This window comes from Psammomys obesus, unplaced genomic scaffold, assembly GCF_907164565.1.
Source record: "Psammomys obesus unplaced genomic scaffold, mPsaObe1.curated_primary_1811, whole genome shotgun sequence".
In the NCBI taxonomy this organism is placed as follows: Eukaryota; Metazoa; Chordata; class Mammalia; order Rodentia; family Muridae; genus Psammomys; species Psammomys obesus.
The window spans coordinates 7,937,900-7,964,788 of NW_026588752.1; the positions used below are offsets into that span (position 1 = coordinate 7,937,900).

General features: G+C 53.0%; 3 protein-coding genes across 4 annotated transcripts in view; all 3 read left to right on the forward strand.

The window, feature by feature from the left end:
- The first annotated feature begins 208 nt into the window (after window positions 1-208).
- Pgap6 (post-GPI attachment to proteins 6) lies at window positions 209-9,810 on the forward strand. The gene is made up of 13 exons (XM_055604571.1): window positions 209-403; window positions 3,343-3,517; window positions 3,597-3,804; window positions 4,003-4,130; window positions 4,335-4,603; window positions 4,698-5,017; window positions 5,427-5,517; window positions 5,598-5,721; window positions 5,956-6,092; window positions 6,907-7,085; window positions 7,164-7,310; window positions 8,107-8,223; window positions 8,538-9,810. The coding sequence occupies exons 1-13, from the start codon at window positions 283-285 to the stop codon at window positions 8,832-8,834; spliced, it is 2,313 nt and encodes a 770-aa protein (XP_055460546.1). The 5' UTR covers window positions 209-282; the 3' UTR covers window positions 8,835-9,810.
- A 133-nt stretch (window positions 9,811-9,943) lies between these two features.
- Window positions 9,944-12,845, forward strand: Mrpl28 (mitochondrial ribosomal protein L28). The gene is made up of 5 exons (XM_055604572.1): window positions 9,944-10,415; window positions 11,031-11,183; window positions 11,596-11,730; window positions 11,813-11,899; window positions 12,444-12,845. The coding sequence occupies exons 1-5, from the start codon at window positions 10,128-10,130 to the stop codon at window positions 12,552-12,554; spliced, it is 774 nt and encodes a 257-aa protein (XP_055460547.1). The 5' UTR covers window positions 9,944-10,127; the 3' UTR covers window positions 12,555-12,845.
- An 11,120-nt stretch (window positions 12,846-23,965) lies between these two features.
- The window catches only part of Axin1 (axin 1), a 50,732-nt gene continuing 47,808 nt past the window's right edge, over window positions 23,966-26,889 (forward strand). For both annotated transcript variants that reach the window (XM_055604685.1, XM_055604686.1), the window contains exon 1: window positions 23,966-24,311. The gene's annotated coding sequence lies outside the window, so the exon portion shown is untranslated. The remainder of the gene's footprint in view (window positions 24,312-26,889) is intronic.

The window sequence follows — 26,889 nt, forward strand, 5'->3', positions numbered from 1 at the left end:
TCCCCTCCAAATGCGACCTTCCGGGGCCCCTTGCTGTACGCCGCCTCCCCTCTGGCCAAGGTGACGCGGTCCCGCACCCTCAGGGACCCAGACCTCAGGCCGGCTCCCCGCGGGGCGGGGCCTCGGAGGCGGAAGTGCCCGGGGCGCTGGCGGCAGGTCTGGCCGAGCCATGGGACCTCTGGGCACAGGCAGCGGCGGCGGCCGCAGAGGCGGCTGGGGCTGCCCAGGCGGGGGCGAGCGGCGCGGGACGCGGGCGGGGTAGCGCCGGCCCAGCGCGGAGCCATGGGCCGGGTAGGGGCCGGGGGCACAGCGCAGGCGGCAGCGGCCGGGCCGCTGCTGGTGCTGCTGCTGCTGCTCCTCGCTCGGCCTCCGCCTGCCGCCGCCGGCAACAGCAAGAAGAGCGGTGAGCCCGCGCGGGCCTACAGCGCCATCGGCGGCGCGGGCCGGGGGCAGGGGGCGGGCGGGGGGCGGGGCGGATTGTGACTCACGGGGGGCACCTGTGCGCTCACCTGGCGCAGCGTCGAAACGAGGTCTTTACCCTGGATTGCGCCCCCTGCGGGGCATCCGGGGCAGAACCCCCTCCCTCCCAAGTCCGCTTTGCTGTTCCGGGCCCGCCGAGTTCGCTCACTTGGAGCGTAACCTCTTGGGCCGTCTCCCGGGTGCTCTGGGGGCGCGACTGTGGCACCTAAGAGCCGGGAGTTAGAGGAATCTATCTCCGAAGAATAGTCGAACCATGGCGGCGCGAGGGCGGTCATCTGGTAGAAGGGTAGAGCTGGAGAAAGTTGGGCAGACCCTGGGCTAGGGGTCCAGCCAGCATTATGTTCATGTAGTAATCCCAGGAAGGCCACTCTTGAGTGCTGGTTTTGCTTCTCACCGACTGTACTGCCAGCTGGTCCTAAAGAAGCTGGCTGATCGGAATGGATGTAACGAAAGGGTCCTTTCTGTAAGGGAGCTTTCCAGCTGCTCTTTGCAGGAGGCAGTTAGCACTTTGACCCTCTGGCTTCTGCTTGAGGCAGGGCAGTGGTAGTCAGTGAGGCCCTAGACATTTAGAAATGAGTTTCTTCCCTTTTTCAGTGTCGCCTATAACGCCCGGGAGTCCTTTGTGCTACCTGGTGTTCATTAGAGCTTTTCTAATGTTGACTCCCACTTCCGGTTTCCAACCCTCTCCCCTTCTCTGAAATATCGCACCCCAGAGCTCTTGTTATTTTGAGGGATGTTCCTTCTTGTTTCTGGTAGACACAGCTTTGAAGTGAAAGGCAGTATTCCCTAAAGACCTTCTGATAAATTGATCCATACCACATCGTATTTGCTCTTCTTCCTCCATCCCTGGGACTAAGCCTAAGTAAGGGTCACTGGCTAAGTGAAGGACAAGTGGCTCTGTGGCTGTGGTTGCTACCATCTGTGACAGGTGGACAGTATCTCTGCCCCTTGCTGGGGTTTGGAAGGTGTGGGGCAGAGTGCCTTCATTCAGGTTCCCAGGGAAAGCTCAGGGACTTTCTTTTCCCTTTATCTACTGAACCTTATGCCAATGGGGGTGTTGTGGGAGATAAGATGGGCTTGCTCAGCAGGCCCTCCCATCCTTCCTGATGTTGCCTGGAGCTCACACTCTCATGCCAATGGTCCAGGTCCTATTTGTTCCAACAAAATAACTGCGTGTTTCATCAAGGAAACCCAGAGGAGTTGTTTAAATATGAGAGTTTGGCAACCTTGAATAGGTCTCATCTAAGTATACAGGCCTCACAGGCTGTCAGCTCTGCGCCACATGTCCTCCCTCACAAAGACTTTGTGGAGCCCAAGGGTTTTTCCCATAGTCAAATGTGCTGCACACTGTAGGGTGAGCTCTCCCACCCTGTTTTCTCAGAGGTTTGGGTTTCTGCCTGTCCAAGACCCCACAGACCGAGGGGGTGCAATCTGCCCTGCCTCACCCCAGAGAACAATATTTTACCTCACAATTTTTCTGCTCCATTATCCTGTCCCCCACCTTAGGGCCTGTTTTAGCTCCTGGGCATTCAGGCCTCAACCTGGTGAATGGGACCTGCACATACCAGAGAGCTTGGAATTCATGGAGGGAGCTTCACTCTGCCCTGCCCCCATGCCAGGTTTCTTTGCAGCTCCCTTAGCCTCCCTGCAGGAGGCTGCTATCTTTTCTCCAGGTGCCTCTCCTCCTCTGGAGGAGTCACGTGTCTGGCAAGAAAGCCAGCTGCCCACCTGACTCCCTCTCCCCTCTCCTGAGGGAACCAGGCACCCTTTCCACAGCAGGGCAAAGAGAGGCTTCCTGAGTGGGAAGGATGCCAAATAGTGTTTCTCCTCAAGCACTTTATCACTCATTAACCTCAAAGGGGCAAGCAGTCTACCTTAGCCTACCCATAGGGATACAGGGATCTAGAGAGGTAAGAGACACCCAAGATCATACAGGCACAGGGCCTGAGCTTGTACTAGGTATGGGGTAGGAGCCTGTAAGCTGAGGCAGGGCCTGAGGGCTCTGGGTTTATCTGCCTGGTCCTCTGCTTTGTCTTTGTACCACCATGCATGGGTGTGTGCCCTGAGGGCATTCGGAGGTCATGCCCATTTAGAACAGAGAGAGCACCTGTCCCTTCTTTCTTATGGCTGTCCAGCTTCTTTCTGGGTAGGGATCTGACTGTGTCCTAAGTCGTAACAGCCTTCCTACCTACTGGTAGTTCAGAGGAGGTGAGGTGGGAGGAGCTTTTGCTGTGTTCCAATAATCAAGCAGGGGTGGGATCTCCTTCCTGACTGCCTCCTGCTGTACCTTAAGTCTCTCTCTTTCTCTTTTAGTTTTTAGAGACAGGGTTTCTCTGTATAACTTTGGCTGTCCTGGACTCACTTTGTAGAACAGACTGGCCTCCTGCCTCTGCCTCCCAGAGTGCTGGGGTTACAGGCGTGCGACCCCTGTGCCTGGCTCAGTATCCATCTCTTGGCCTGGATATAGCAGGATATTGTGTAAGGGGTGGAACTGACCAACCAACATGCCGAAAGAGAGCTGATTGTCCCTGGTGGGTCCATCTGGAAGGTGGTGGGTGCTGGGGGTACTGGCTTCATTGTTTCAAGTTGCTGTAGTGTGAGAAGATAAGAGTCCCTGGTGAGGAGGCTGTGGCTATCTGGGGAGAGGAGGCAGAGGAATAAGCTCATTTCTAGGACAAACTTCTGATCACTGCAAACAACCTGCAGGTGCTGGAAGGCATTTTCTACCTTGGTTACGGTCAAAGTCTGAGAAACAACAAAGGTCAAAGTGGGCCTAAGATTTGTTATCCAAGTACCTCCTGCCTTACAGGCCTCATTCTTCCTCTCTGCCCCACCCACTTGAGTATTCCCTTTTCCCTGTAGAGGCTGGGCTGGCATCTGAACACTTCACACAGGCCCCACAGAAGCTGTCCTTCTACAGCTGGTATGGCAGCACCCGGCTCTTCCACTTCCGCGTGCCCCCAGACACTGTGCTGCTTCGTTGGATACTGCATGTGTCCCAGAGAGGTCCCTCATGCACCGATGTAGAAATCACAGTGTAGGTACCCAGCATTCTGCCCCGAGCACCTATGCCTGGCTGAAACCCTGACCCTGACCATTGATCTGATCTCTTCCAGGCATTTCCGCTATGGCGCCCCTCCTGTCATCAACCCGCTGGGCACCAGCTTCCCTGACAACACCTTGAATCAGACCTCCTTTCAGGTCAGGGCATTGCTGAGTACCATGCTGCTGGACAACACCTCTGTCAACATCTCCCACCCAGCCCCTGGGGACTGGTTCGTGGTTGCTCACCTCCCTCCCTCATCCCAGAAGATCCAGGTGAAGGTGAGAGGGCTGATCTCCCAGGATGGAGGCCAAACCCCTGGATGCATGGGGGGACTAACCTCATGTCCATTTCTGTGGCAGACCTTACTCTCAGCTACCCAACTCCAGATTCAACGCCGTGTCCCTCAGAGATCTTCTCCTTTGGCCTACATCCTACCTTCTCTGACCTCCATCACCCCCTGCCTTGCTTTCTCCTAGGGCTTTGTTCCTACCTGTGACTACACCTTCCAGCCCGACATGCTGGCCATGAGGGTGGTTGAAGTCTCCATCCTAGAGCCTGACGTTCCCCTCCCACAGACGCTGCTCTCTCACCCCAGCTACCTCAAGTGAGTGGAAAACAGGGGAGCCCCAGTCTGTCCTGTCCCCCACCTTTGGGTTTAGAGCGGGTGGTGGCACTCTCTCATCTTGCAGGTGAGAAAGCTATACCTTAGAGGCATGCTGGGGAGAGAGGCCAGATACCTCCCCCAAGCAGAGTAGAGGGAGCAAGCACACATATGAGCTAGTGAGTCTGAGTCACCACCTTGCCACAGGATCTTTGTCCCTGAATACACCCAGGAGCTTCGACTGGAACTGCAGGGCTGTGTGTCCAGTGTGAGCCCTGGATGCCCAGTACGTCTCACGGTGGGTGCAGCCACCCTGCCCATGAACTTCCAAAAGGTGTTGATTTGCGCTAGCCTCACCCCAACCTGCCATTTGCTTCTGTCCTCTCCACCCTGGGGCCGGTGGCTACAAGTGTCAGCTGAGAGCCTCGAAGAATCACATGTATCAGTGGTCTTCAGTGCTAAAGCTGCCTTTACAGGTGGGCTGCGTGGGAGGGAGGAGTGGACTGCCTCTGCCTACCTCCCTCAAAACTCCAAGCTTTCTTCTGGCTGAGCCTTTTGTCTTCTTGACAGCGTGTAAGCCGTGGAGTGTGACCTTCCATCATCTTATGCAAAGCAACCCAAATCAGAGCCATGGCACCTCTACAGGCCACTTGTCCCAAATCGCTGCCTACTGGGACCTGGGCAGGAGTGGCAGGGGAGGAGATGGCCCCTTCTGTCTCCTGAACTACCCAGTCCTGAGGGAGGACACAGACGTGGTTTCTGTACACTTCCAGCCCCTGACTGGGGCCTTCGTGCTGGTGCATTCAAAACTGCCTTCTGTAATGCAGCTCCGTCTTGATACGGGCATGGACAGTGGAGGCTCCTTCATCATCACCCTGAGGGCTAACCAGGTATCTCCCGGAAGCCCACTAAAGCTGTCTGCAGTTGCTTGTGACCTGGGCTTAGCTCAGGGTACATACAGGGTGCCTTCAGCATTGAGACTGGGGTGAGGTGGCCTTGTGGACCATAGAGTGACAACAGTGTGGGCCAGAAGGGGATTTATCTGAGGGTAGAAGATTTTTCCCTAGGTGTAACCCTGTCCCTGTCAGAAGTTATCATAATTGTATCTGTGCAAATGGGCAGGGGAATCGCTGGAACTAGAGATAATTAAGGAGAATTTGGACCATGATGAACCTTGGGCTCCACCTGAAAAAGTACTAAGCATGACTGAACTAAAATGCAGGGTGGGCAGGCGAGCTGCCTCTTCGGGTGTCTTTTTGGGGGCTGACAATGGCTAACTTGCACTACGTCCGCTTCCAGACAGAGTTCACAAATGGCACCTTGTTAGCAGGTTGTGTGAATGTTGCCTCGCCTTTCCTCAGCTTCAACACTTCATTCAACTGCACCACAGGTATTCTGGGCAGGCAGTTTTGGTGGAGAGACTGACTGGCCCCTCTAGCCACCTCTGACAGGCCCTCCCACCCCATGCAGCCTTCTTCCAGGGCTATCCCATGTTTCTGAGTGCCTCATCTCCCATGGCCAACCTCATCATTCCCTATCCGGAGACAGACAACTGGTACCTCTCCTTGCAGCTTGTGTGCCCTGACAGTCCTGAGTATGTGAACCTGGGCCGGGGCAACATGACATGGGCTGGTAGCAATGAAGAGTGGGCAGCATCTGTGTGTTAGGAGGGGTTCTCCTTTTCTACCTGCCCCCATCCTACACTAGCAGGGGAAACGGGTGTTTGAGCTGTGGGAGCCTGGAGGGCTCAGCTCCAGGCTTGGGAGTCCTAGTGGTGGTGTGACTGGCAGAGAGCTACAGCCAGCCTTCTCGGGCCCCTCCTTTGCAGGGATTGTGACCATGCTGTGGCTCGGGTGGAGACCATTTTGTACCTAGTGCCCTGTTTGAATGATTGTGGACCCTACGGCCAGTGCCTCCTGCTCCGGAGATACGGCTATCTGTATGCAGGCTGCAGCTGCAAGGCAGGTGAGAATGATCGTGCAGAGCAGGGACAAAACTCCTACTTCTTCCCATGCGCCCTGTGATTCCTCCTGCCCCACAGTCCAGGCATAACGGACACCGAGGCGTTTGCAGGAAGGTTTCTGTTTCCTGATTTTGGCATTGCTTGCATCCTGCCTGCCCTTGGCTACCTCCATACCCACACAGTGCCTACAGCTTGTTCCCTTGCCCACTCTTGTCTGTGCTTGTGTCCTGCTGCTCACACATTTGTGCCTGCATATTGATCTACACTTTTTCATGGTAGTTTCTGCATAGTCACACTTGCTTCTGTCTGTCCATACTTGGCACACTGGTTCCTACATGTCCGTATATCTCTGCATCTGTCCCTGCCAACTTATCCCTTCCTACATATACCTGTTTCACACATCTCTCTCCATGCTCATGCCTGCTTATGGCTGGGCATACTTGGCCACGTATCTATGTCTACACACACTCATCAATACCTATTTCCCATGATCCATGCCTGCCTGCACCAACTATGCTTATCCTTACTTCTCCATGCCTGACAATACTTACTGTGGTTGTATATACTTGTCCCAGACCTCCCCATGTCTACAGGCATCTTCCAACTGTCCCAAACTGCCCACAACTGTCCCCACTTGCCGATGCCTGCCCACACTTGTCTATGCCAAGTTCTATTCGTTCCTGTTTCCTCCTATCACACCTGTGGATTCCATCAGGCTTGTCTACACAGCCTCCTGCTGGGTGAGGAAGGGGCCCTGAAGTTCAGAAGCTTCCTATCCGCTTCCAGCACACACCTGGGTATTGTGTGGCCCCCTAGGCTGGCGTGGGTGGAGCTGCACGGACAACAGCACAGCCCAGACTGTAGCCCAGCAGAGGGCAGCGACACTCCTGCTCACGCTCAGCAACCTCATGTTCCTGGTCCCCATCGTTGTGTCCTTGCACCGGTCCTTCCTGCTTGAGGCCTTGGTCTACTTTTACACCATGTTTTTCTCCACGGTAGGCTTAGACTTAGTCCTTTTGGGAACTTGGGGTCGGGGGGAGGTCAGGGCTGCTGCTCATTGCTTCACCTCACAGTTCTACCACGCCTGTGACCAGCCGGGGGAGGCAGTGTTGTGCATCCTCAGCTATGACACACTACAGTACTGCGACTTTCTGGGCTCGGGGGCGTCCACCTGGGTAACCATTCTTTGCATGGCCCGTCTGAAGACAATCCTGAAACAGGTGAGTGGCCTCTGATGCCAAACCTAGGCTGCAGGGAAGCAGAGGCCCTCACATAAAGTATGTGAAGTGGCAAGGAGGGATAACATGGAAGGGGCTGGGTGTCAAGCTACACTTCAGTGGACTCCGGGAAGGAAGATGGGAATCCAGGAACCTAATCTCAAAGGGGAACCAGGCCAGGCCTCCCTGAGAAACCTCAGTCATGCTCCTGAGGTCCTTGTCCAGGGGCACTCTGGGGACTCTAAGGCAGGAGCTGAACAGTAGAGATGACTCTTCGACTCTTCGGTGCTTGTGAATTGTGTCCTCTGTGTACAGGCTGGATACTGCCCATCAGGGGCACCCTTATCATCCTGAAGAGTGGGCAAGGAAAGTGCTGAAGCATGCGGATCCAGGAGGCTGAGTGTTGAGGCACGAGCTTGCAGGCCGTGGGCAGATGTGCTGATGGAAACTTAGGCACAGGGTCCCCTCCCAGGGAGTGTCTAAGGCCATCCTGATGAGGACCCCTGGAAGGCTTGGTGTGCAACATTGTGCAAGTGTATCCAAGACTGCCCATTAGGATTGCCATCATACCTAATCCAAAAGGGCCTTTGGACACAGTAAAGGGGCTAGAAGAAGGACACTTCCCTGCCAGGTGGCTGAGTGGGAATGGGGCAGAATCTGCCAATAACACATAAGAGGAGCTGGCAGAGGTGCCAGAATGGTGGAAAACTGGCCACCAGTGCCTGTTGTGTCTTATGCCACAGGTGATTTCAGCCAAAGGTTCCTATGACCCTACAAACCATCCCTGTGTCTCTCCTAGGTCCTCTTTGTCCTGGGCATACTGGTCATTGCCATGTCCTTGCAGATGGATCGCAGGGCCATCTGGAACTTGATGGGACCCTGTCTCTTTGCCTTTGTGATCATGGCCTCCATGTGGGTAAGGAACAGGGCACACGGGTTTTCCTGTTCAGACTCAGGGAGAAGAGAGCTAGGCCCTTAATTCTGGTTATGATCCCATTCTTGCTTGGAGGGCTCCAAAATTCCACATTTGTTCAGGGACAGTAGCAGCTACCCATGGAGCCCCAATATGGTTGTGTGCCTATGGGCTTGGCCTGAGAACCCCCAGCCATGAGTCCATAAGCAGTTCTGCTGATTAGATCTAGATAGGCCCCCAAAACTCCTGGCTCTGGGCCTCTGGGAACTGTAACTGCGCTTGGCTTGTACTGACACTCATGTGGCTGTCCACTCCAGATATACCGTTGTGGGCACCGGCATCAGTGCTACCCTACCTCATGGCGGCGCTGGGTCTTCTACCTCCTGCCTGGCATCTCCATGGCCTCTGTAGGCATCGCCATCTACACTTCAATGATGACCAGTGAGAATTACTACTACACCCACAGCATTTGGCATATTTTATTGGCTGGTAGTGCAGCTTTTCTTCTGCCACCACGAGAGGAGCAGTCTGAGCCCTGGGCTTGTTTGCAGAAGATCCCCTGTCACTACCAGATCTGCAGGAATGACCGGGATGAGTTATACACAGTAACATGATATGGTTGCTCATGGACACCTGATACTCTAATGACCTCTTCGGATAGGACTGGGACAAAAGAGGCACCTGTCTAGCCCCAACCAGGTTTCCATCAGAATAAAACTGTCCTGAGACCCTTGGCTTCTTTTGGCAGAGGAGAGCACCCATCTACCCCCAAATCTCTGTGGCTGCTGCCGATTCCTCTGTAGGTCACAGCCGCTTCCACCTGGAGACCACAGGTACTATGTGTAAGCAGATTGCTCTATTATGGCTGGAGCTATAGATAAGGGATACCTGTTGTCCCATTCCTTTGTGCAGCTGTGATGTGAGACCCACAAGGCAAGGAAGGCTGAGTCCACAGAGTCCATTATCCCTGACAGCATGTACCCCTGAATGCTATCCTGCCTTGGCATGGAGATGCCCTGCTGCTGCAGTTGCTGGGGTAGAGTCCAAGGTCATCGGAGAGCTGATAAGACCCTGGCTGCTGCACTGTCCCTCCTCCTCTGTTGGAGCCCAAGAGCCTGGGAAGAGCCTGGGGTAGCAGGCTGCTCAGCTGTAGGAGGCGTGGCTCTAGAAGACTCAGATGGCACTATTGGTGTGCCCTTCTCATGCTAAGGGTCTTCGGCCCTAGTCTCCCGAGCATTCTTGTGTGCTGGCCTAGGTGCGTGGATGAGGCTGACCCCCACTGGATCAACTGAGGTTCTGGGGCCCTGGCACAATCTTTCTGTTGCCCCCTGGGCTCTCAGAGCTGACGATGCAGTGGTGCCCTGTCCATATGAGGCTGGTCCCACTGTGAGGCCTGCCTGTTCTGAGTGCTGGGATTACAGGTGTAGGCTTTCTGACACCCTGGATTTGGCCACCAAAGCACACTTCAGCCCCTGAAAGGGGAAACACAGATGTACTGTTGGGGGAAGGTGGTAAAATGTTCTATGAGATGAAGGCATATTTTTATGTAATTGGTAACTTTAATATTCTACAATGATTTTTCAAACCAAACGAGTGTTTTACTTTTTTTTTTTTTTCTTGCGTCCCTAGAGGGAAAAGGGAGGCTGGACCCAAGGTAGCCATTTGCAGGACTGCCGAAGCTGCTGGGGAACGCCTGGGAAGGCCTACAATTGGCAGACGGTGCCTTGAACGATTACATTTTAAGTAGATAATTTTCCATGGTCCCTAAAGAAGGCGGAGGCAAAGAGATCAGTTTAGATGGATGGGCGTTGCTGCCAATTGGCAGTGAGTAAAGGCGCACGTTCGGTGACGCTCTTCCGGTTCCGTCAGGCTCGGGCGCGCAACTCCAAGGGGTAGAGGGTCGCGCAATGCTTCTGCACAAGTATCCTGTGCACCTGTGGCAGAAGTTGCGGCTGCGGCAAGGCATCTACGCGCGCTTGCCCGCCCACTTTCTGCGCTCGCTGGAAGAAGAGCGGACACCGACCCCGGTACACTTCAAACCTCACGGGGCCAAGTTCAAGATCAACCCCAAGAATGGGCAGCGCGAGCGCGTTGAGGACGTACCCATTCCAATTTACTACCCCCCAGAGTCCCAGCAGGGACTGTGGGGTGGAGAAGGGTTCATTTTGGGCTACAGATACTCCAACAACGACAAGGTGGGTGCGGGCCATCTCGGCGGCTCTGCGTGCTTTGCTGGGCGGGCTCTGCCCTGGGTGCTGCCGACTGTCAGCCTGGCTGACACAAGCGTTGTGTTTACGGAGCATGCTAACCAGTGAAGCGCTGAGGGTTTAGAGAATCCCAGTGGCAAAGTCTAGTGCGGTCCTGAAGTGGGGTGGTCCTGATCAGGTAGGCATCAAAAGTAAAGATAGAGTGGGGCTGCGGTAGAGCAGGGGTGGTAGCGTGCTTCCCTAGCATACTTAAGATGTTGGGTTGAGCACCACAGAGAAAAGAAAGGAAGGATAATAAATTCTAGGCTGGTGCTAAAGAGGAGGGAGAGGTGAAATCTGGTTGTTATCAGCTGGTTTCTATGAGCATTTGCCTAATTCTTGTGACAGGATACTTTTGCTTCTTCCACATAAAAATTGCAGACTGAGCTCCCCAGATGCCCACAGCCTACAAGGGGCAGAACCTTATCTGACTCTCCACAGGAGCCCTGTCTAGCAGCAATGGTTCTGTGAAGCCTCTGAGGAAGTGAGGGGGGCAGAAAGATGCTTTGGGGCCCACTAGGTCTGTAGGGAAACACAGTCAACAGGTGTCTCTTGCACACTCAGCTCTCCACGAGGGTGAAGAAGGTGTGGAAACCTCAGTTGTTCACTCGAGAGCTTTACAGTGAAATCCTGGACAAGAAATTCACCGTGACTGTGACCATGAGGACCCTGGATCTCATTGACGAGGCCTATGGACTGGACTTCTATATTCTCAAGGCAAGCAGGGGTTAGTGCACTACAGGGTCTTGTCAGACACGGGGGAAGTGCGGAGCAGCACTGAAGGTGGCCGGGGTGGGGAGTACATGATCCCCACGGTAGCGTTTACAAGCCTTAGCAAAACACAGTGTATTGAGTCCTCTTTGGTGCAGCCCCAGTGGGTGCCTTCTGCCTTTGTTGAGAGCTGCTGACCTGACCAAGGAAACTGAAGGATTGTAGCCACCTCTTAACCTTCTTGGGATTGCCTTGGGCCTGACCCATGTAGGCTGGGATGCTGGTGCTGATCCCAGTGCCTGTTGTGCTGTTGTCTAGCTTAGGGCTGCCAGCAGCTGAGGGGGAACCCACAGGGTCAGCCGATGGGGTGGGTGGGAGCCTGCTTGTAGCACCTGGCCCCATGTGAACCTTCTGCCAGACCCCAAAGGAGGACCTGTGCTCCAAGTTTGGCATGGACCTGAAGCGAGGGATGCTGCTGAGGCTTGCTCGCCAAGACCCCAAGCTACACCCTGATAACCCTGAGCGGAGAGCAGCCATCTATGACAAGTACAAGGTGAGAGTTTCCCCATCCTGCTTGCTGCTCGAGGCTTCTGGCCCGGCCCTGTGTCTCACAGAGCCCTTTTCTGCTTGCTCAGAGTTTTGTCATCCCGGAGGCAGAGGCTGAGTGGGTTGGCCTGACACTGGAGGAGGCTGTGGAGAAACAGAGGCTTCTGGAGGAAAAGGTGAGCACCTGTATACTGGCTGACCTCAAGCCACTGAGGAGTGATGGGGTAGGGTTTGGGGAGGGGCCTGCTTTAGAGAGAGACTAGTATTTAGGGACTTCCACATCTAAATGCCACCATACATTTGGTTTCTGCCACTTTGAAGAGGCATGGCATGCCTCGTCTCTTGAGGTCCTTCCCTCTCTTCCCATGAGTGCTCAGGGATTCTTTGGCACTGGGTGCTCACTTGGCCACCCAGAATCCCCCAGGGTCTTCCTCTTGTGTCTGTTTCCCAGAACAGTCGAGAGCCTGTGGTGGCCGTCAGTACAGGGAAGCCAGGGGTAGGCATGTGACTCTCGGTGTCCATAAGAAAGCAGTCCTGTTCTTGTGGTTAGACTGCCCTCCAGGATGGCAGGCAAGTCTTATGTGATTGTGCCTGTGCCCATCTCCAGTGCTTCCACACCCCAGTTCTTCTCCATGTTCAGTCAGAAGCAGCTGGCTACCACCCTCCTTAGAGCGCCATCCCTGGGCCACATTGAGCCTTACCATGACCTCTCCCCTTCAGGACCCTGTACCCCTGTTCAAGGTCTACGTAGAGGAGCTGGTCCAGCGGCTTCAGGAGCAGGTTCTGTCCAGGCCCGCAGTGGTGCAGAAGAGAGCCGGTGACCACGCCTGACCACCGGGCTCAGCCTCCTCTGTGGGCATTTAGCACTGTGGACACAGTTGGGGTGGGCAAGAGGACCACCTGTGGGCAGTGAGCGAACCCCACTTGGCATGTGCTGACCACACAGCTCCTGTAGTAGAATTTTCAGAGAAACCTTCTGTGCCAGGACTCTTGGAGGTCTGGAGCGGAGCAGATTCCTGTCCAAAAGCTGGTCAAGTCCTTACAGCATTCTAGTTCTTGGGCTGGAGTAAGTAAAGTCTAAGGTAGTCTGAGCCACAGTAAAATGTGTTGGTTTGCTTGGAAGTCTGGAGTCCTGTGTGTTCTTAGCCTGGTCATTCCTCCGTCCCAGAAACCCACGTGGACTGTTTGCACTGTCCTGCTGTTGCTGCTGGCCCTGATGAGGTGTGGAGACTGAGGTCTTCTTTGGTGCTTATCACCCTCAGGGAAAGGGTCCCTTGTGGATGAGGCATCAAGGATACAGCAAGTTGGATTACATCCATTGTACTCCCCTGCCTGCTCTGGGTTGTTATTCAGGGCACAAGAAGGCAGCCTGGGGCCTAACTCAGGCCTGGGAAGAGTCTCTGCAGTATGCCCTGAAGAGCTATAAGGGGGAAGCTTTCTGGGTCTAGAGTGTCCTCAGTATCTCTCTTGCAGTAATGCAGGAAGGGGTGCCACATGGACTTAAAGGCCATGATTTCAACACCGCACCCCCATCCTTAACTGCCCCCATTACTTGTGGTTGGGGCTATGACTTGAGGTAGGAAGCCAGGCCAGTGACCTTGGTGTCTCTTTTGCCCTGAGAGCTGGGGCCTCAGAGGTATTAGTACTGAAACCCATTCCTGTCTCTGGGAAGGACAGGGAGGGTCTCCGTACCTGTGTGTGGAAGAAGAAGAGGTGGTAGAGGGAACTGAGCTCCCAGAGCCCCACATCTGCCTGGCGTAAAAGGGAACAGTAGGTTACTGCTTGACTTGGGCCTGGTCACTGACTATGGAACAATGGAATCCCTCAGAGGGGAGCAATGGGAGTGTCCATGCTTGGCTGTGTTCATGATGCCAAATCCAAAGCTGGCATAGAGCCCTTCTGCCAGTGTAAGAGGGTCCATACAGAGATACATAAAGATTGGGGTTTACCTTGGGGTCAGAACCCAAGGGGTGTAGCCTGGGTCTTTGCCTAGTCTGGCCTCTCTGCCCCTGGATATCATGTAATGCTTTTAGGTTAAAAATTTCAAATTACATTTATTTAGTGTGTATGTGTACTTTCGTATGCCATGAAGCATGTGGAAGTCAGGAGGTAACCTGTGGGCATTGACTCTTTCCTTCTACCATATGGATTCCAGAACCAGGCAGTTCATTAGGCTTGATGGCAAGTGTCTTTACGGTTCAGCCATCTCGCTGAGTGTAATTAAAAAAATTTTTTTAACCCACATCAAACACTACTTGGCCAGCTCTGCCTTGGTGGACCCTACAAGAGACCCACAAGGCTCTGCCTAATTGTTTACATCACCAGCATGATTCCTGAGTCCTAAGTGTAAATCAGTATCTTCCGGCTAGGGCTAGGTCGTCTTTGTTTGGATGTGTAATAGGATGCCCTCACTGTCTGCTTGGTTCAGCTAGATACCTCTTTGATTATCTATGCCCTTTCTTATTGCCAAGGCCTGAGTCAAGTAGAGCCTGTGTTGAATTTTTTGTTGTTGTTGTTGCTTACTCTTTTCTTTCTTTCTTTCTTTTTTTTTTTTCTTTTTTGGTTTTTTGAGACAGGATTTTCCTGTGTAGCCTTGGTTGTACTGGCCTCAAACTCACAGGGATCCGCCTGTCTGCCTTCCAGAGTGCTGGGATTACAGGTGTGGTCCACCACACCCAGCTGCTTTGTTTTTGAGTGGGGATAACCCTATGTAGTCCAGGCTGGCCTTGAACTCCAGATCCTCATATCCCTGTCTCTTCCAAGTGCTGGAATTATGGATGTATCCTCCCCCACCCCAGGCCTGGCTAGGTTCTGTAGGATTTCTTGTGTCAGAGTTTCCTGGGGCCCCAAGAGATATGTGGCTGTCTTGAGGGTCATAGTGAGAGTAGGGCAGGGGCTTCGCTTGAGATCTTACAAGCTCTAACCTCCTTTTACAGTAACAAGTGCTGAATGTGGCCTGAACATGTCAGTGCTAGTCACTGCTGGTCACCTCTGCTGACGACTGAAGTTGTTTCATTTTCCTAACAGAAGGCCAGACAGAACTGAGGGGTACTCTGGTGTGGCCCTAGCCTTGAATCCCAGGATAGCCCCATTCTAGTAGGATGTAGTTACTTGTTTTATTACAGCCTCACTATTTTTTTTTTTTTTCTTTTTTCTTTTTTGAGACAGGGTCTCACTTTAAACCAGGAAGGTCTAGAATATGAGGCAAACTTAATGTCTCACCCTCTTGAGTTCTGGGATTTTAGATGTGAGGCCTGCCTGGCTTTATAAACATCCTTGAGTCAGACAACTGTGATGCTCATAGATGCATGCACGTATACACACTGAGGCAAGCCTGTGTTCATACTCCAAACCATGCATGGAATAGGAGCTGAGATGCAAGCTGTCGGGGAAGTGGCTCTCTGCCTGATTTTCCTTGGCTGCCATGAGTCTTAAGCCTCCACTTTAGCTGCTTTAGCCACTCTTCTAGTTCTTTCTGTGTCCCATGAACTAAGCTGTCTGTCTGCTGTGTGTCTCAGGGCCTGTACCAGGGGTATGTACTAAGACCAACCTGTAAAAGGCAGACAAACTCCCCGCTGTGTCTGTATGACAACAGTCTGAGGTCAGCCTTACTGTTAAAGGGACTGCAGCTGGCTGTGGTGATAAGGGTGGATAGGAGGCTGTATCATTGCTGCTGTGATTTCTTACTTCTCTTGTTTCTTGCACATTGGGACTGGGTAGTAGAGGCCTGAGAAGCTGAGAAGCTGTGACCCCATCGCTCCATCTAAAAATGAGACCAAGGCCAGAAAGAGCCTCTGCCTTTCACAGAGGAGGGCGGGAAGGCCCTAGGGGTTTCTTCGGCACCATCGACCCTGGTTCTGTGCCCTAGCAGCACTCTGGGAGCCCAGGGAACCACTAGAGGTCCACTCTCATTTCACCCTGCCTGTGTATGGCAGTCTACCTGCTCTTGTCTATGCTCCCACCATGGATGGTCTTCTGACAGCTTGAACCCTTCCTGCAAACACAGGTCAGGCTGTGTGGTCCCCAGGTCATCTCCTGTCTATTCTGAGCCATCGCAAGCTGGATGCCTGGGCCCGGAAGAGCTCAGCCAGCCGGAGGAACTCTACATCACTGCAGCTTCAGCTCACTCCAACCTCCCTTAATTTACACTGTGCTGTAGAATGGACCCTTTCTCACAACCAGCTGGCTCAGGCTGCCGTTCCCACACACATACCCTTCCTGTGGAGGAGACTTGTCTATTGGTGGTCTCCAGTGTGGTAAGGAGACCCTTCAAGTTCACATGCTGTCCTGTGTCAGCACAGGAAGCACTGGAACTGACTAGCGTGAAGACTAGCGTAAGCCATGGGCCATGCTAGGGCTGGTCCCTGAGTTGCCATTCCAAGCGTGGTTCCCTAAGACCGGCCCTGCTTGTTCTGACCGTGCTTCTCTGGATGCAAGCACCCCTGGACCTATGTTCCAGACTCTCCTGGCTCTTTAGCAGGATCTGGCTTTCTCTGAGGATCTAGAGGATGGTACCTGCTCCTGGAAGCCGAGGTGGTGTTTATCAAGATATTATTGCTCAGCGGGTGTGGTCTGGGTTTTACTTAGAAAGTGGGATGCAGTCTGAGAGCCCTCAAGGGGCCTTGCAAGGCTCTCAGGCAGGCAGTGCTTGCTCTCACTGATGTCTGACCAGACGGGGCTGTTTCTAAATGTCACAGAACTGGGATGTCGGTGGCTTCAAGGTGGTTCAAGGGTCTGTAACCAGAATGGTTAGTTCATGGAGGGATGACACGTCATACTCTTGCTGAGAATCTCTATTCTTGGGGTATTCTGGGATGTCTCTCTGGGGACTAATATTGGCTTTGGGGATACAGTGTTCTCTAGAAGGGTTCCAGAGTCTTTCCAGGTCAGGGACCCAAGGGCCATACTTAGGACCATGGGAGGGTCTTGGCAGCAGGTCTATGTGTTCAACAGGCAGTGATATTACAGCAAGAGGATGGAGTGCTTTGGGAGTGGAGCCAGTGTTGACAAACTTCCATCTGAGGTAGGGTGAAAGCTTGGCTCTTCCTATCTGCAATTGGGGTGGGCTCTCTCCCTGTTTTTTCCTTTCATTGTCTACCATTCCCCCTACTCACTGTTTTTGTTTTGTTTTATTTTGTTTTCACCAGCATAGGCCTGGCCTTCAGCCCCTGGGGCAAGCCTGACCTGAAGTCCTTTTCTCAGTGGGGTCTCAAAAAATCATTGTTTCTACGTCAGCCAGGGAATCAAGCAGGATATAGAACAGCTCAGGAAAGCCCCTGAGGTGGACAGAGACCCCTTCACATGGGACATGTATGAAGCATATAACAAAAATGCCTAAGAGCTAGTATAGAGACAGGTAGTATGTAGTCAATCCCAGTTGCCCCTCTGAAGGGACACTGGCATGGGGCCACTGGCAGCACTGTCTGCTCCCTCCACAAATAGGAGTGGCTTGGGGGGTGGCGGTGTCTAAAGGGGCTGGTTGCCATGGCTACCATAGGGTTCTGAGGCCCGTCATCTGGTCCCTGCCTCAGCCAATAGGCGGCAGGAGCCCGAGCTGCAGCCCAGAGTCACGCTTCTGCCTCCCAGCCACACAGTAGCCAAGAGCAGGGACCCGCTTCCTGGAGTGGCTGAAAGTGCTCGGACGGACAGCCAAGCCCATCATGGCGGACAGCGGGACAGTGGGGCGCGATCAGGCACTTGGAGCCAGGCAGGTGAGGTAAGCCAGGCGGGTGGACAAATGGGTGGAAAAATGGGTGGACAGGTGGATGTAGGTGGTCCTTGTAGCCCATTGTTCTTGTGGTTTCGGCCCTGCCCTCAGCCCACCCCACCCTCAGCAGACACACACACTCCCACCAACCCTTCACTTCGGATCCTCACCCCCCATGGTCTGTGGAAGGGTCAAAGGAGGAGACAAAGAAAGTATGAGCAGAATGGAGCCACACCACACCACCACGGGTCCGAAAACCGCCTCGGTTGGTCTCTCACATCAGAGACCATACAGAGGCGGCTTCAAAGACCCCCCGACTAGCCCAAGCTCTTGGTGTCCTGACCACCACGCCTGGGCTCAGCGACAAACCGTCTCAAATCGGCGCGGTTTAAGGAGCATTTTTCTTTTTTCAATAAGGGGGAAAAAAAGAAGCAACAGAAAAAAAATGTCCACCTATAACAGGGGGAGCAGACAGCCCTGATAGATCAGAAGCGCCAAATCCCATTACTCGGGACTTCAGAGCACAGCCCTGCACAGGCAGCTGCGATTAAGAGCTTGTCAATGGAGTCCCCTTCGGAGATCAAAGGGGCATGCCTGTGAGTGAGTGGTGTGTGTGTGTGTGTGTGTGTGTGTGTGTGTGTGTGTGTGTGCGCGCATATGTGTGTAGGAGCACATGCTGTGGGGTGACAGCGGAGAGGCCATGTGCCACAGCACAGAAGAGCCTGGTATATCACCTGCCTCCTGTGGTCACCCTCCATGTTGCTTCTGTCCTTGGCTGCTGTGTATGACATGCGTGGATGCATCGGGGGCCAGGGTGGGTGAAGGAGAGGCCTGATCCCCGATACATCTTCTGTAAGTCAGTCCTGGCTAGACCTAGTTCCCCTTTTTGGGCTTTCACTTTTTACTTGCATCCTCTCCCTTCCCCAGAGTCTACCCAAAAGAGCCTGTAGGAGCTGGGAAGGCATGCTGGGCAATGGGCAATGCTGGGTGTGAGGATGGGCTGTGTCTGGGTGCGTAACTACCACAGTCAGGTTCTGCTGCCCATCGGCCATGAGCTCTCGGCCAGCCTGGTAAATGCATCCTTGGGGGTTGAAAGCTGCTGTCGATGTGATTGGTAGGTTGTTAGGTAAACTCTGAGAAGCAAATCTTTTAATCCACTGTGGCTAATCCAGTGCACTTTTGTTTGCCAAGACAGATTCTGCAGCAACAAAGGGGCTGGAGGGACCCCAGCATACATAATCACATACTTAGAACTTGGCCGCCGCTGCCCACAGGGTTCCTAGGCAGCAGACAGAGACATCTCAGGACAGCAGTGTAGGGGTGGGTGGTAGGAGGAGGGGCCTAAGTGGGCAAAAGGTGTGGTCCATTAGCCTTCTTAGGTGATACCTTTTTACTTGTCTGGATGTCCCCTGGCCACCTGCCAGATGGGTAGCTTTTGGGTATGGGGACTTTGCAAGTTTGTGGGGGCAACTGAGCAGAGTCAGATAGAAGGAAACCAATACACAATACAGGGTTCAGGAGTGCCCGGGACACAAAAAGGCTTATGAAGAGAAGCTGGGAAGAATGACCATGACATCTGGGGAAGGAACAGAAGGTGACAGTGGGCAGCAGGAGGGCAGGTGTGCCCAGGCTAGGGAGAGGAAGTGGCCGGAGGCTGTGTAAGGAAGCACGAAAGAACACCTGCAGAGCATCTTCAGGGCCTGGCATACTCAAAGGAGAGCACTAACTATCCTGGGAAAATAGTGCTGGGGTTAGGGAGGCCAGCAGGCTTCTGATTCTCTTTAAGACATACACTAGGCATAGCAGTAGACTATCCTGTTACCCGGTCTTGTTTATGCAGAATTGTGCATGGACCACTAAGGGACCCCAGTTTGCCAAGGGGAACACTTTACTCAGACACAGCAGGCATTCGAGTCTCCAGAGTAGTGGTTCAGAGTGGCTGGTGCCATTCCCTTGTGTTCCTGTGGTCCCCTTACTGGGAGACGTGTTGGGCTTTGTGGCAGGTTATCTTCTGCTTTCTTGACTCTAGGAGTGCTAACTTAGACCACACACCCTCCATGCCTACCGGCTGATCCTAATCTTCTTGCCTGTTACCTTGGTATCTGCATTTCCCTTTCTCCCAGATGCCCGTTAGACAAGTCCTGGGGGCTAGAGCCCTTTAGAACAGCAGTGTGGATGACTCCCCTTAGGACAGTAGGGAATCAGGTCATAGTAAGAACGCATTGATAGTATCCTGGGAAGGGTTTACTTCTTGGGGTCCACTCAAGTTGGGAGCTGGCCCAGCACCACCTTCATGCCTGTTTACACTGCTTTCCTGCCTTACTCTTGACTTCTGGAGGCTGGCAGGAAGATGGTATGCAGGATCAAGTCTGCTGGATAGAGAAGGGCATGGCTGTGAGTACCTCTAGAGTCTAACCCAGGGGATAAGCATAGAACCACCTGATGGGACCTGGAACAGATAGTAACCCAGAGGTCACAATTAGTGACCATGGTGTCCATCTCTGAAGAGAGCATACTAACAAGGTGGGGTGATTAATTCTCCACTTCTCTGTGGATGGGTGCTCCTTACCTGGAATGGGAGGGCAGACACTGAGCTGAAATAGCGTTCTGAAGCAGGAGCTAGCAGAACCCTCCATTGCAATGCTCTCTGGCACAGAACCCATTTTTTTAGAAGTGGTTAACACTGCAGCCATAGCTGAGTGGCACATACCTGTAATCCCAGCACTCAAGAAGAAACAGGCAGGCAGATCTCTGAGTTTGAGGCCAGCCTGGTCTACAAAGCAAGTCCAGGACAGCCAAGGCTACACAGAGAAACCCTGTCTAAACAACAACAACAAAAAACAAACCAAAAACTGCAGCCATGTTGAACCATATCATTTTAGACGGTCGTGTTCTTGTTGGGCAAAATACAAACAAGAGTAATGCAACATGCATATCACCAGGAGTGATACAAGACAAGGAAGAACTTGGGGCCAGCAAAATGGCTCACAGGTAAAGGAGCTTGCTGCTGAGCTTCCTGGCTTGAGTTCAATCCCAAGGACCCACATGTGGAAGAAGAGAATCAGCTTCCAAAAGTTGTACTCTGACTTCTTCATATGGGCCCTGGTTATCTTGTGCCCATACACACTTAAAAAAAAAAAAAAAAAAAGAATAAATGAAATCTGTCAAGGGTCATGCCACTGCTAAGGTGGCTGCTGGTACAAAGTCAAAGTCTCCTGAGAGCCTAGCCTGGAGTGAACACAGGAAAACACAAGCTAATGCTGCCCATGAGCAGTTGCATCCTGGGCTTCGTTTTTATGTTGCTCCTATGCGTTATTATACATTGATGTCAACTGGAAGGTGGCAGCTTCCATGTAATTGTAATGATAATGTTACTGCAGCACTTTCATGAAGAATAAAGTAAAATTCATGTGGGGCATAGTGACACAATCATTCCTGGAAATATGTGACACATTCATTTCCTTGGATAGCTTGGGCAGGAGGCTCACAACCTTAAGCCTGATCTATACAGTGAGACTGTTTTGGAGCGGTTGTGGGAGGGGCCCTTTGCTAACTGCTCCCTTTAGGGACCTATGTGAGCTCTCTTTGATAGGCTCTTATTCCTCCTGCCTTTGTAGACACTTGTCCTGCGACACAAAAATCTGTGTTTGTGGCATTGTGGCCTACCTCCTCACTGTTGTGTCTCAAAACTACTTGTCCTCTTAGGCAGAGAGCTTGGCCACTCTACCCGACCCTTACCTTTCAGATCCCCGATCCCAATCTCAGAAATGATGGAAAAAGAAGATCTGTGAGGTGAGGCAAAGGCCAGGATTTGGCTTATGGCAGGAAGGCAGCTGGCTGACAGAGGGAGGGACCTGGGCCATCCAAGTCCTCTGAGCATTCTGAGTCCTTTGGGTTCAGATGGCTGCCTTATTCTAGAATGTCAAATAAGACATGTAGACTGGAGTCTTCACTTTCTGTACTCAAAACTCAGTTGCCGTCCATCACCACCTGCTACACCTTTGCACTGGGTAGAGAGGTCAAGGGACAGACAGCTAGAAACAGCTGAGCCTGAAGCCCCTCCTCCCCCAGAATTGGGGGTCAGAATGGTTCCTTCTTATCCTCTCTTCCTGAGCTTGGGCATGGACGGTGGCCATTCATTTCTGTAGCTGGCCTTCTGCTGTAGGTTTTCCTGCCCTGTATCGCTGGGCCAGACCCTCTGCAACACATGTCAGGTGATGCCAGGTGACTTTCTTTGTATCATTTTTCATGAATGGTCCCTCAGTCATAGGGACAAATATATTAAAGGCTTAAAAAAAACTAAGTATTGCTAGCTGGGCATGATGGTGCATGCCTCCAATCCCAGCATTCGGGAGGTAGAGGCAGGTGGATCTCTGTGAGTTCAAGGCCAGCCTAGTCTACAAAAACAGTTCAGGGTAGTCGGGGCTGTTATTCATAGAAACCCTGTCTCAAAAATTCAAAAATGAAATAAAAAAGGATTTATTTGTCTATGTTGAAGAAAATAATCTCTGTTCACAAGTTCACAAGGGTTTACTCCTTGATTTCTGGGAAGAACCCTGAACAAATTCCAAAAGCTGCTAGTGGTAGTTCTGGGTGGAGCAATGGGCATTGCATTTGTATTTTAAGGTCCCTGTGTATAGGGGGTACCTATCTCTCAGAAGCAAGGTTTTCAAGTGCTGTCCTTTCCCCACTCTTCGCTACAGACATTCCCTCAAGGTCTCCATATTTAGCCATTGGTAGAGTTCCTTCCTCTGGTCTACCCTCCCTCACCCCCTATTTGGAATTACTCCACACCTGGCCACCCCACAGCCCATCTTAGCAGGCTGTTGAATTTCCTCCAGGCTTCCTGATTCCCTTCCTGTCCCTGCAGGGCAGGGGCCCCGAGGAGCTGGAGGCCCGAGGGTCCTATTCTGGTCCCAGGGCTTGGGGATACCTACCACCGTGGGCTAGCAGGAGGATGGACGTGGACTTGATCCCGAGAGCCTGGCCTGGCCGCAGCAGCAGCTCTACAGAATCAAGGCAAGCGTTGGGGCCCTGGTTTGGGAGTGGGGAGGCAGCCCTAGGCCAAGGCTGTGTATTGCTCACTCAGTGGCCATAATTGTTTCTTCTAATGATATGAGGCTGAATGATCTGGGACAGGGGCTGCAAGGGAGTCCCCAGTGTCCAGGCGCCCTTGGCCCCTGATTATTTTAGTTGGACATGTGTGAACATGAAACCTGTGCTGGGATTTGAACGGGGCCATGTTGGCTTAGCAGGACAGCACTGTCCATACCCTAGCCTCAGCCTTGAGGCTCCGTGATGGGTCTAGGAGGGGAATTTGGCAGGCGAGGTCACTCTAGTAGTAGTTACATGGCCCCTTCACTACACAGGGCAACCCTGGGCACCAGCACTGTGCTAAGTCCTCTCAGAGGCCGGTGGCAGGTTCAGGATCACCCCAGGCAGCTGGGTGGAAGATGGCCTGCTTTTGCCTGGGAGCCATGAGGGATAAGGGACCCGGCAACGAGGGTGAACAACGTCCAGGAGAAAGCTGGTTAGTGGTATTAGCAGCAACATTATAGTGAAGCATGTAGATGGGCAATTGCAGATGCAGTCAGGATAGGGTGGTATGGGGCCACAACAGAAGAGGTTCTTGCAAGAATGTGGGTACCAGGAGTCCTGTGGCCAAGGTGAGCCCCGGACGAGTGTGCACTGAGCCTGTGTTGCAACCTCTTGTCTGCAAAATGGACCACCTTGAGAGGTCTGTGCTCTGGGGTCCTGATCTGCAGGGTAGATGCAGTTCTTGCGTTCACATCCTTCTCCTTGGGCAGTGGCTGACGGAGGGTTGAGCCGCGAACAACGCACTTTTATTGTGCTGGTACTAACAGGGTAGTATCCCCAAAACTGGTGTAGGGCCGGCTGCCAAGTAAGAGAGATGGGCCTTTATGTGCTTGATGCTGTGGCCTCGTGTTCTGAAGCCTGTGATGGGGCAATATGGAGTTGGCTTATTGGGCCTGCAGACTCAGGTCCATAACCTCAGCAAGAGATGCCTTGGAGACAGTATGTCGCGCGTGTGTGTTTGTGTGTGGAGGGCGTCCGGATACCCAGAAGCCCTCTCAGAATAGTGCCTGTGACCAGGCGTGTCGGTCGGTCCAGACATGGGCGGTCTGTCCTCAGCGAACTGGCCCAGGGTTCGGTGATGGCCATAGTTGTTGAGCGCGCCCAGGGCTGTTTCCCATGCCACCTTTCGGGACCAGCTGTAGTCACCGCCCCATTGGGCGTCCTCCGCAACTACGTCATAGCGGTGATCCTCGCCCACGCCCCGCCTCCATCACAGCAAGACACTGCCTGGCTCCTGTTTCCGACCCCGACAACGCCGCAGCCCCGCCTCCCGCTCAAGGCCCCGCCTCCCGCTCAAGACCCCGCCCCTTACTCTTCTCGTATCGTCCTCCCACCCCGCCCCAGGTTAGAAGCCCCGTCCCACTCTGTGGCTCTGCCTCCACATCGAGGCCCCGCCTCCACAGCAGCCCCGCCCCCGCACTTCCGGGCGGCGCCGGCGGGGGCGCTCGGGCCTGGGCTTCAGCGCTCTGGGCTCAGGCTCCCGGCTCAGGGAAGCGCTTGCGGCCGTTGCCGCCGCCGCCGCAGCAGGAGCCTGCTGGGGTCGGGCTGGAGCCTCCTTCCAGAGAGGGCTGGTGAGAGTGAGCAGCGGGTCCGGGCGGCGCTCTGCGGCCTGTCTCGCGCTGCCTCCGGGCCACGGGTCGCCGAGCCGCCGCCGCCGCCGCGATGGGGCCCCCCCAGGGCCGCGCCCCCGCCGTGGCCCGCCCGCTGAGCCGCCGTTGAGCGCATGGGCCTGGCCGGGCCGGGAGCCAGGCCCCGGGCCGCGCCTCCACCGCCGCCGCGCGCTGGTGAGTAGTGGGAGCCGGCGGGCGCGCTCCTCTGGCGCGGAGGCCTGGTGCCCGGGGCTGCGGGAGTAGGCCGCGCTAGGCCGGCGTACGCGGACCCGGAAGAGAGGGGCGCGCGAGTTGCGGGCGGGAGGCGTGTCGGAGCGCGGCCCGCGATGTGCGAGGTTGTCCGCGGCGCGGGGAGGCCAGAGCTCGAAGGGGACGCTGAGCAGAAGTGCAGGCTCCGCAGTAAGAGTACAGGCGTGGGGACTGCATGGTATGCTAGGCATATGGGGTGAAGGGCTTTGGGAAGCCGATGTGCCAGGGAAGAAATGATAGTAGGGCATGGGGAAGGCGAAGGCCTATGTGAACAGGACGAGGGAGAAAGGAAGACCAAGGATTCTAGGAATTATCTATGGTTGGACGTGTGTCTAAGTGTGGTGTGCTTGTTGTTCGTGGGTCTGGGGCAGGTTTAGGATGTAGGTGAATTGGTGCTGGGAAGCTGATGGTGCTAGACTATGTGTGTGTCCTCTGAACTGCGGATGTGTGTGTGTCCTCCCCTCGCGTCATCCCAAGGAGGGCACTCTGTGTCTATGTTGTGGTTCAGCTTGCCAAATACTCAGTTGTCCTGGTGTTCATTCCTTGTCTGGTTAATGCCTTACTTGCCCTCCCTCCAGAACACCCCCCCCCAAAAAAAAAAAAAAAACAACAACAACAAACAAAAAACAAACCCACCGAAGCCAGACCGCACATTTTTAATTAGGCATGAAGAAAATAGAGAAGAAAACTCCACCAGCTTCTTCGGGTTTTTTCTCAGCTCATCTCCAAGATAACTTATAAAAGAGTTATGTGTACTCCTCCCTTTTACTCTCACACGTTCCTTTACTCACAGGCTGTTTGGAGAACATGGAGTCTTAACTTTACCTGAGAGAGGCAGTACTAACCGGTTTCGGTTTTAGAGCTTCACATCAGGGATGAGAAAGTGTGTGAAGCATAGGAATTTTGTTTGATTTTTTTTTTTTTTCCAGCAGGTGTTGACTTGTACATGTTTCAGAGAAACAAAGTGGGTTATATTGTCCATTAAGATTTTATGTGATGGGGAACTGGATTAGATATAATAGGAGAGCCCTGACCTTTCAGGAATTTTAATCAGTGGATAGTTGGTAAAATGCTAGTCATGTTATTACTTCCACATTCAGCCTAAATCATAAGTTTGGAAGTTATACTTGAGTATAACTTGAGTATAATAAATATATACACACATATCCAGGGCTGTGTGTTCTGACAGTGTCAGAGGGCATTTTAAAAATGATATTAGACTTGTATATTACCTTTAGGGAGTCACTTTATAGGGGGTAGTTACAGATTTGAGGCCAGATTTGATGCTATGGGCATTGGATTCTTACTGAATTTTCATAGATGCTTTATGTGTCGTATTTCTGTGTGTGCCTTAAATGCTAGGTGTCCTCTGTGGGAGCCCAGGGATTATTGGAAATTAGGCTGTTTCAGCGTTAGTAATTTGTGGGAATGTTCATGTCCAGGGACAGGTGGCCAGGAATGCAGGCCCTTTTTTCCTATGATGATATCCTAGATGAGAGCATAGTAGACATGGTAAGCCGGTGTGGTGCCTCAGACAGCCAGGGTACTTACTGCAGAAAGTGACTGGGGTTAAAAAGAGGCACAGGAGGTCTATGAGCAGCAGGATACCGCAGTCATAGGGGCTGTGACCTTAAGAAACAGGCTGGTCCTGTTGAGACTTAGATTATAGCCTACCTAAGAAGTCATTAGCTGTAGAAATGTCCTAATTGTGACCCATGTTTTATTTGTACATGCCTCTTCCTTCTAGCCATTAGTAATCTAACCATCAGCATTGTTAGCAGGTAGAGTGTGTACTTTGTGATAGTGAGCAGGATGGATTTCATGGAAGTCGGGGCTCAGCACTGTGGAGTGGTGACCAAGGAAAGCTACTCCCTGATTTTTGGTTGTTGATGTGCATTTTGTTGTTTTAGTTTTGTGATAGGGTCTCCTGTAGCCCATCCTCTTATGTAGCCAGGAATAACCTCGAATTCATGGTCTTCCTGCCTCTACCTCCATATAAAGGTATGCACGGCTACTCTCAGTTTTATGCAGTATTGGGGATCTGGGCATGAAACCTAGGCTAAAAGCTTGCCAGGCAACACTCATCCATCTGAGTTGCACCTCAGCCCATGACCTTGAACTCTTGATCAAGGTCTTGAGTTCTCCCTCACCTTCCCAAGTGCTGAGCTTATAGATTTGTGCCAATACACTGGCTTTACCTGTCGAGACAGGTTCTCATTTTGTAGCTCAGACTAGTCTTGACTTAGGATGATCCTCCTGCCTCAGCCTCCTGAGAACTGGGGATTACAGGCATGAACCACCATCCAGCTTTTTTTGTTTTAAGGATTTATTTTGTACCCTCTGGATTATTGAGTGTTCAGGTATGTGACGCTGCCATATGTCTCTCTCCAGCTCACTTTTACCTAGGACCATTCGGGGCTATGTTGCTATCTCCCCTTTTGGAAGTATTGAGAGGCACTGCTAGAGCTCCTGTGTGATGTAGCAGAAAGGACCAGAGATCATA

Coding starts and splice junctions, on each gene's coding strand:
- Pgap6 (XM_055604571.1), top strand. CDS start 283: ATGGGCCGGGTAGGGGCCGGGGGCACAGCGCAGGCGGCAGCGGCCGGG. Junction 5,722..5,955: donor GTGTGCCCTGACAGTCCTGA/GTATGTGAACCT, acceptor CCTCCTTTGCAG/GGATTGTGACCATGCTGTGG. Junction 7,311..8,106: donor TGAAGACAATCCTGAAACAG/GTGAGTGGCCTC, acceptor TGTCTCTCCTAG/GTCCTCTTTGTCCTGGGCAT.
- Mrpl28 (XM_055604572.1), top strand. CDS start 10,128: ATGCTTCTGCACAAGTATCCTGTGCACCTGTGGCAGAAGTTGCGGCTG. Junction 10,416..11,030: donor GATACTCCAACAACGACAAG/GTGGGTGCGGGC, acceptor TTGCACACTCAG/CTCTCCACGAGGGTGAAGAA. Junction 11,900..12,443: donor AGAGGCTTCTGGAGGAAAAG/GTGAGCACCTGT, acceptor TCTCCCCTTCAG/GACCCTGTACCCCTGTTCAA.